Here is a 9,614-nt window from a genome sequence, read left to right as displayed (position 1 = left end):
AATATATATATATATATATATATACTTACATTCCTAACTGTGTACAAGAAAGCTGTTCTTCTTTCACATTGAAAAGTATTAACGGTTTTTGTTTTACTAAATTGGCATAATTTACCACTTCTGCTATTCAGTGGCTTAAATTTTAAGTTAATAATCTACAAAAGTTGTTAATACAAGATAATACAATATGTTACTGTGCATGTATTTTTAAACATTCTACCATGATCTAGTTAATGATACTTTTAATAAAGTAATCAGTTTTTAGTATTTCCAAACAACTACATTGAAAGTATTTATAGAGATGATTGAAGCAGTTAGAAAAGGCAAAAATTGCACTGCAACTGGAGGCATGAAAATATGGAAATGCAATATAAACATATGCTGAGATTGTTAAGACTGTATGATCCAAGCTGAGTACTTTTAGGAATGCCTCAGATAGGGGGGAAATAATGTCTTGGGTTAAAATATAAACATTCCTACTAACACATCTTTCATGAAATGTTTTGGGTTTAATATAGCATCTTTACCTACTGCTTCTCAGAATGTAACTTGCAAATTTTACTATCTCAAATTAATTCCAAACCAAAGACGAATGCATTAGATTTTGTCTTGGAGCTTCTCTTCCATTGTACAGATATCTACTATATAAAGAGAAAAACTCGAGCCTTCCATCTGTAATTCCAGTGTCTTGACTATTGTGGTACTGATTGACATGCAACTTGCATATTACATAATCCTGTTAATGTGAGTTTAATATTCTACTGTTGTTAATTAATCTGTCACAGTTCACTTATACCTTGAAACTTGTTCATAACTAGATTTTTGTCTTGGAGCTTCTCTTCCATTGTACAGATATTGTACCATATAAAGATGGAAAGCTGGGCCCTCCTTCTGTCACACTAATATCTTGGCTGTTGTGGTACCAATCGACATGCAACTTGCATGAAACAATGGTGCTTTCTGCCACGACAAGCAAGTTTGTCTTTTTAAAACACTTCCAGCCATGTGTATATATATAAGATGGACGATGCACCACTTTGGGCATAGGTAGGTTGGTAGAGATGGTGATCAGTAACAAAATCAAATCAAGTGTATTTGTGCCCCAAGCTTGGTATTGCTGGCACAAAAAATCATAATCATTGGCTGAAATTCCCCATTACATTTCTTTGACTGTCAAGGAAATGCACTGATGCAACATCACAAAATTTTTACAATAATACAAGTATAATAATATGCATGTTTTATCCGCAGCATTTCAATTTTGAAAATGCCGAAATTAAAGTGTGCAGCTCAAGCTCAGCAAGCTAACAAGGTCAAAACCACAAAAACAGTCCAAAAAAGATCTTAAAATTCATAATTTCCCATCTTATACATTCAGCTTGTATATGATATTAATATACTCTTGCTTATTTCTTGAAAATAAATTATGTTAAAACTTAGACAAAAAATAGTTAAATACATGCTTTTATTTATTTTGTTTCGAATGTAAAATTATGAATTTGCTAAAGGTTTATTTTTAACACATCCTTCAGGAGCCAAGGGGTGTCTTTACCCTACAATTTGTTAAATGTAATATGTAAGTTCAATCCAGAAACTCCCAAAGAGGGTGGTTTTGGACGTGTCTTTTTGAGACAATTTTTAAATGAAATATACCATTCTCAAGTCTCCATACTAGCTAGTACTAAGGTCTACTTGCTGGGAGTAAATTCAGTATATATCAATAAAGCCACATTTTCAGCATCATTAACCCGTTACCTGCCATGGCCATTTTGATTTTATCGTGAGGGCAAAATCACATTTGTGAATTGAAAAAATTATAGAGAACTTATCTTTTATTGGATTTCAGATTTTATTTTTGTAAATAGTAGCATAACATTCAATTATTTGTACAAAATTGTATTATCTTAATGAAGTTTAAAGAGAAATTTAATTTTAAAAAATCCCAAAATATGTTTGAGACTATAAATAAGCTATCTTTAGGAAGAAAATTTTTTTCAAAAAAGATTTAAAAAAAAAAATTTCCTTCCACATCAGTGCCTGTCCTGCCATCTATGATTGGTATCTAAACCTTTTTCTAGTCTGTTTTCTTTATAAAACATCATCTGGGCATGTTAAACCTCGGTTGTAAAACATTTAACCAATCCTATTCGAAGGTGTCAATTTCAGTACCATATTATACCAATCGCTGTATTTAATGTTTGACAAATTGTACGATCATAAGCAAAGCACGTGATCAAACGTTCGCTGGATTTTACATTATGAATGTGAGTGGTTTATATTATAGTAACTGCCATTTTATATAGAGGTTGTATTTAGTATTGGTCAATAGTTTTTTTTTTATAAGCCTGAGAAAACTTGCTTCTTGAAAAAACTGCATAGGTTGTATGTGACTTATTATTTTTCTATAGTAGCTTAAGTCATGTCGTATCATGTATATATTTATATTAATCATTATACTGAAAAATTAACTCAAAATATATATATTTTTTAGGAAAGAGGTTGATCCACGAATGTTAGGGTTAAGAGCTATTGAGTGGCGAGTGCAATGTCTTTATTTTGATAAATTTAGTTTTTTTGCATTATGATCTTTAATATCTTGGAAAATATCATTAGGAAATGATTACTTTTTATGTTTTGGTACATTATTTTAAAATCTCTAAAAAATGTTTATCATCTATAAAATGCAAATTTTGTCCATTTTCAATTTTTTTTTAATAATCACGTTCTCTCCTTATGATTTCAAGTAATATACAAAACCTGAAAATAATATTTCTGTGTAAACCCAAACAATTATTTTTATTTTGTTTCATAAATGTATTTTTATTTCAAGTTTGTTTCATTGCAGCCAAACTTTTGTTAATTGTGCCGAATAAATCGTGAGGTTAGTAGCGTGAACTTTGTACATTTGCCGTAACCTATCATGCCTATTGGTGGTCACTCTCGTCCAGTCCAGCACAGGCACATTTGAACGTTCCTGTAGATATGATAGTAAGAAAGATTTTCCATACTTGAATATCATTTCTTTGAACTGTCAAACAAGTTTATTTGAACATATGTCCTTGTATGTTGTTTCACTATACAGACAAAACTAACTGCTACTACTAGCAAATGTATGTAATAGTTTACAGTACAGTTGGTTTGAATAACACCACCTGACCCTAATTATTTAATACATCCTGTTAGAAGAGATTACCAAATGATACAGACACCATAAACTACAAATAAAATTACTTTACAGCACTTAAAAGATTAGTCCTGGTCACATTCCTCTCATTATAGGCAGGATTTATGGTGGAATTTGATACTTAAGCTCTTCAGTGTATTGAGACTCTACTGTGACAATGTCATAGCTTCACTGTATTATTGAGACAAATGTATTTAGTCTGTTTCACAACCAACATATGGGTTTTATTGTTGTCACTTGCACACCGAGTTTTAAACCATTTGCAAAATATCAGAATAAGCTTTTTATACAGTTACTGTTTTAATTCTAAAGCAATAACAACAGAAGTGTGGGTCTTACTACAAAATAAAGAGTAACAAGGTAAAATATAAAATTCTTGTGTTACTGGTACTAGTAGTATTACGTACAAATGACACAAGTTTATCATTCTAAATACTGAATCATATTATTATCATTATGAACTAAATATAAAATTACGCTATATTATTGAACTTAAAACTACTAATTTAAATGCAAAAGAATATAAAAAAATCAAACTCTTTCAGTTCAAAGTGGTAAGCCTAATTCACGTAACTGGCTTTATGCTTCTTAAGTTAAACTACATGCATTTATGAAAGTTCTTATAAAGTTTCAAACAATTTATCCACTTGTTTTATTGTTGGAATGAAATATAGCAAGACTTGCATTGGCTACTCAGAAAGTTAGTAGCCGGTGGTTATCGGGTTAAAGGTTAAAAAATTTAACTTGCTTACAAAATCTTCTTGGTTTTTTAATGGTTTTCCTTTTATACTTGTAGTTAACCAGAGGTTTGATTGGAATACATAAAACTGTCTCACTAAGAGAAAGTTGATTTTATTAAATCCAGCTGGTAATTAAAAGTATTAACATGTAAATAAATTGTTATGCAAAATGATGACAAAATTCATTACAATCTTTTAGATCTTCAATCTGACACACATCTGTGTGTGTGTGTGTGTGTAGTAATTTTTATTATTTCATTGTGTTTTTATTTCAGGAGAAAGCCACTTCAATGCATATCAGCAGCCCTATTTATTTTTCCAAGTCCTTTTTCTCTCTGGTCAGTTTGAAGCAGCCATTGAGTTTCTCTCTCGCATGGAACACTTGCGTTGTCATGCAGTGCACGTGGCCATTACACTGTATGAGCAGAACCTTCTGGCATTGCCTATAAACTTAAACGCTCCTCTCTGTAAGTACAGAAACTTAATCTTAAAAATGTAGCTGTAGTTTGTTTTTTATTTGAGTTGTTGAGAAAGAATTTAAAAAGGAATTTTTTTTTATACATGTGTTATCAAATATTGGACTATTAAACATAATCATGATAAATATATTTTATGAAATGATAAAAAAAATTGGCTTGGCAAATATGAGATAAACTATTTTTTTCAGAATCTTGTAGTATTTTTCAGGTTATTGTTAGTATCCGTTTTACTGTAAAATAAAACTTTCAGCCATAAAAGGTGTATGCGACACAATGAAAGAAACCATTTTTCCTTCAAAAATATATATTGAGAATGGGTTGAGAAACTTTAAAAAATAACTAATATCATTATTTTCTTGTTATATAGAATTTATTATTATTATTCCCATTTTGATAAAGTTACTGTATAAAAATTTGCCATAATATTAATAATCACAGTTCACAGAGGACTTAGAGTTGTTAATAATTGGATTCAAAATACTTTATTTCAAATTCAGTTAATTTATTTTGTGCTAATTTTAAAATATAAGTTATATAGATAGTGGAAATATGGGGATAGAACCATCTTCAGAATTTTGATGTTAAATTGGTATACTAAACTATAAGAACTTTACTGTTAATATTCTTAAATGTTTTGTCAAAATTAGAATGTAACTTAAATATTAAATAATGTTTGTGTGAAGAAGGTTTTACTTACCCTTATACAGTGTCCAAAAATCCTGGTGATAAACCACCATCACGAAGATTGAATTTTGCCCATCTTATTATGATTTACACCCATAAATTTGAAGCCACTGATCCTCGGGAAGCTATTCAGTACTTCTATCTTCTCAGGTTAGTGTGAAACTAAGATAAAATATTACATTTGTTTCTTTTAGTATTATGTGAACTGAAAGATTTGGTGCTTCTAATATAGTATGAACTGCAGGGAAGGTTTAGTGTGAATTAGATAAAAGGTTTTTATGTAAGAGTTGTAGGAAAGTTTGACAACTACAAACAGAAATTGATTTTTTTCAACAACACAGTCATGTGAGAGGGATAATATTTTTTCTTGGTTTTATTTTAGAGGTCAATAGTTTCAGTACATAACTGTGCTATGAACACCGTTGTTTAATTTTTACATTTAACTGTTATTTTTTCTCTCTAATTTTATAGTTTACTCAGAGGTGTAGAGGTTTTTTTTTTTTTGCTAAAATGATTAATGTATTAACTGTCATCAAGCATCAAAGCCAGAAACTGCAGTTTTAAACATGAACTGAAGAAACTAAATTACATGAAATAGAGCTTTATATGTTCACAGATGATTGTAACATGGACTTTGTTACTTGATATTGTAACATAGACTTTGTTACTTAATGTTGTAACATGGACTTTGTTACTTGATATTGTAACATGGACTTTGTTGCATAATATTGTAACATGGACTTTATTGCATGGTATTGTAATGTGGACTGTGTTACATAATATTTATTCAATAGTTTTTTCTTCTTTTTGTGGACTGAGCTTCATGTAGAAGAAGTGTTATGATATAGTTGCAGGTTTTTTTATATCAAAGAGCTGCTCAAATATTTAGAAGAAAGACTTATATATATATATATATATATATATTACTTTTTAAATCTTTTTTTATTTTATCTTAGGAACCTTAAAGGACTTAAAGGAGAAGACTTGTTCATGGCATGTGTGAGTGAACTTGTTCTAGAAACCAAGGAGGTATGTATTTTGGTACAATGTTCATTTTCTGTGTAGGGGCATTATTGAGTCTCTCAATAGCAACTAGAAAAGGTAATATTCAGACAATCGAACATTTTGAGGCTTACCTTTTTTTTATTACTAACATTTTATAAAAATTAATTAATAGGGTAGTAGAGTGACTGGAGGAAGTGTCTCTCAATATATTGTTTGGAGATAGATACACTCATTCTTTTAGTGCTATCACCATATAAGATAAGAGTAAGAGTGCTATCATCATGCAACATGTGGGTTTATTTTTATTGGTGCTCTGGTATGGTAACTAGTTTATATATGTATATAACAGCAAGAATTCACCTATAAACACAAAGATGGTTCAGTTACCCCTAAAATATGATGGAGGGGACCTATCATGTTACAAGGTTGCTGCAGACAAAAGCAGCCAGCAAAAGATGACAACATAAGCAAAGTTTTGTGAAATGGAAATGAGCATGATGAAGACCTAATAGGATCATGTCAAGGAAGTGATGAGGACTTTGAGATTTAAGAATTGTACTAACAAAGTGAGTGAAGAAATTGATGACAATGCTGGTGAAGGCACTAGCTCATGACCTAGTAGGATCATGTCAAGGAAGTGATGAGGACTTTGAGATTTAAGAATTGCACTAACAAAATGAGTGAAGAAATTGATGACAATGCTGGTGAAGGCACTACCTCATGACCTCCTCTACTCTCGCCTGCCATGCATTGAGTGGAGGCCCAGTGTATGTTATAGATGTATCCCAGAATTACCTGCTTTTGATGCTTCTAGTTCTGGAATACAGCAGGACGATGGAAAAAGTGAAAAACCAGTTGAGCTAAAATATTTCAAGACATTTTTTGATGAAACTTTGAAGAACCACATTGTGCATGAAAAAAACAAATATTATTAGTACTGTGCTGAAAAGATTGAGATGTCCACTGGTTCAAGAATGCTTAAGTGGAAAGATACAGATGTTAGTGAACTATGTTTTTGTTTTCACTTGTAAGGCTTATGCCACACATGAAAACAAGGTCTGAAAGACTGTTGGTCATTGGATCTACTACTCCACACAAAAATATTTGGCCAATACATGAGCAGAAACTGCTTTAATTTGCTTTTGTAATTCTTTCATTTTGCAGATAATGAAAATCAAGATGAGGACAAGCTATTCAAGATAAAGTATGTTCTTTCATATCTGAAAGACAACAATTTTCAAGCCATTTCAGAAACTGGTAATTGGCAAATTTTTGGTCATGTTCAAAGGTTGCTTAGGATTTCATCTAAAAAACATTGTTTTGGAATCAAACTTTTTGTGTTGTACGACTGTAAAATTGGATATATTTTGAATGTGATAGTGTGTATAGGAAAATCATCAGACATACTAAAGAATTGCCCATTAGACTTATCTGGCACAATGGTGATAAAAATCTACATTGGCCAGGATCATATACCGTATACTGATAATTGGTATACTAATCCTGATCTGTGCAACTATCTGTTAGAAAATAAAGCTAATTCATTTTGGACAGTGACGTAAAATAGTAATCATCTGCCATTTTTATCTTCTAAAATTAAGTCGCATGAATGTTACTTTGTGAACTCAAACAAAATACTGGTGATAAAGTGGCATGACAAGCGAGATGTATGCCTCTTGTCAACTGTGTATGAAAGACAAATGGATGACAGTGAAAAGAAGGACTGGAAAACTGGGCAGAAAATAATTAAACCAGTGGCAGTACTAGATTATGTACATAACATACATGTTATTGACAAAGTTGGTATGATGATTAGGTCTGTTGAGTGTGTAAGAAAATACATGAAATAGTACAAGAAAATTTTCTTTCATATGTGAGACATCAGTTAACTGAATGTCTACAATTTGTACTTATTGAAAACTGACAAAAAATGAACTCTGAGAGACTTTATACTTTCAGTAATACAACAGATCTTGGAAAAGATGCATTGTGGTGCACCACATCTGAAGAGACTAACAGGAAAACACTTTTATGAGAAACTGCCACCATCAGCAAGTAAACAAAGCCAACATAGAGCATGTTATTTTGCCTACACTGAGTGAGAAAACCACACAAGCAAAAAGGTTCAAGGTTCTGGTGCCAAGAATATGATGCATTTCTGTATTTTGAAAATTGCTTCAAAGACTATCACACGTTAAAAAACTACTAAATAGTAACATAAGTGTAACTATTACAAGTAATAATAACTAAGGATCATAAACACAGGATGTAGTTTATTTCTTTTTAAGTTTTATCAGTTTTTTTGACAAATACTCAGCAACTGGGTCACTCTGGGTGGTGGGGTGGGTGAAGTACTGAAAGGGTTAAATTATTGCAAGTGTTTGTTATGAGTAACCAATACATCAAGTTGAATAACAATGTTGTAGTTGATTGAAATGTATACAAATAATACTTTATATCCTGAAAAGTATTTTATTTAAGACACAAGTTGAGAATGTATGGTTTCATCATTTTATATAAGATGTGTAGTAACCCTTTGCTTTACATGAATATAATTAAGTGGATGTTAATATCATATTTAATTATTTGTTTATGATTGATATATTTGTTAATTGTGGTAAAAGTAACAGAAAGGATATTTTTACAATTATAAAAAATTAAGTACCAATTATTACCTGTTTGTAGGTGCTGGGTATATAGAAACATTTTGATATCACCATTTAATGTTATCAGCTGTGATAGGTAACAATGTTGCATCACCTACATGTTAGCTGAAACTCTGAAATGGACATTTAAAGTATAGAAATATTTAAAGAAAAAATATCTGTGATAGCTATGGTCTTCTGCTGAGATATTTTATGAAGACCAAAAGTTATGTGAACACTTTGAGGAATATTTTAATTGAAGCTAAAACAAAACTTTTGTTTCACATCCCATAAAAAATTTAGCTTTTAATCTTTTTATTTCTGCAAAAGAGGGAAATGCAGTTTTCACACTCAGTTATATATTGATAAGACAAACAAACATAAATGTGTCAAGTGTAGTAAAAGGACAACTAAAAGTTAATATTTAGAAGATGATAAAGAACATGTGTTTATGCTTGTTTGTCTTATCAATATATAACTGAGTGTGAAAATATACTTTTAGTTGTTCTTTTACTACACTTGACACATTAATATTTAGAAGATGATAAAGAACATGTGTTTATGTTTGTTTGTCTTATCAATATATAACTGAGTGTGAAAACTTTTAGTTGTTCTTTTACTACACTTGACACATTAATATTTCGAAGATGATAAAGAACATGTGTTTATGTTTGTTTGTCTTATCAACATATAACTGAGTGTGAAAATATACTTTTAGTTGTCCTTTTACTACACTTGACACATTAATATTTCGAAGATGATAAAGAACATGTGTTTTGCCTGGTTATGGCTTTCATTTTTAAAAAATGGTAGTTATATCTAACTTCACCCGACAGTAAGTTTTCTTGTGTTCAAAACAAAACATAACAGTTAAAAA

General features: G+C 30.5%; 1 protein-coding gene across 2 annotated transcripts in view; it reads left to right on the top strand.

Moving 5' to 3' along the window:
* Positions 1-9,614, top strand: part of LOC106475057 (nuclear pore complex protein Nup93-like) — a 57,947-nt gene that overhangs the window by 28,603 nt on the left and 19,730 nt on the right. For both annotated transcript variants that reach the window (XM_013935758.2, XM_022380288.1), the window contains exons 14-16: positions 4,200-4,391; positions 5,111-5,237; positions 6,044-6,116. In XM_013935758.2, coding sequence (XP_013791212.1) covers positions 4,200-4,391; positions 5,111-5,237; positions 6,044-6,116 — 392 coding nt within the window. The remainder of the gene's footprint in view (positions 1-4,199; positions 4,392-5,110; positions 5,238-6,043; positions 6,117-9,614) is intronic.

This window comes from Limulus polyphemus, unplaced genomic scaffold, assembly GCF_000517525.1.
Source record: "Limulus polyphemus unplaced genomic scaffold, Limulus_polyphemus-2.1.2 Scaffold144, whole genome shotgun sequence".
NCBI lineage: Eukaryota > Metazoa > Arthropoda > Merostomata > Xiphosura > Limulidae > Limulus > Limulus polyphemus.
Note: the sequence above shows the minus strand (reverse complement) of the source record. Positions and strands in the feature narration are given on the sequence as shown.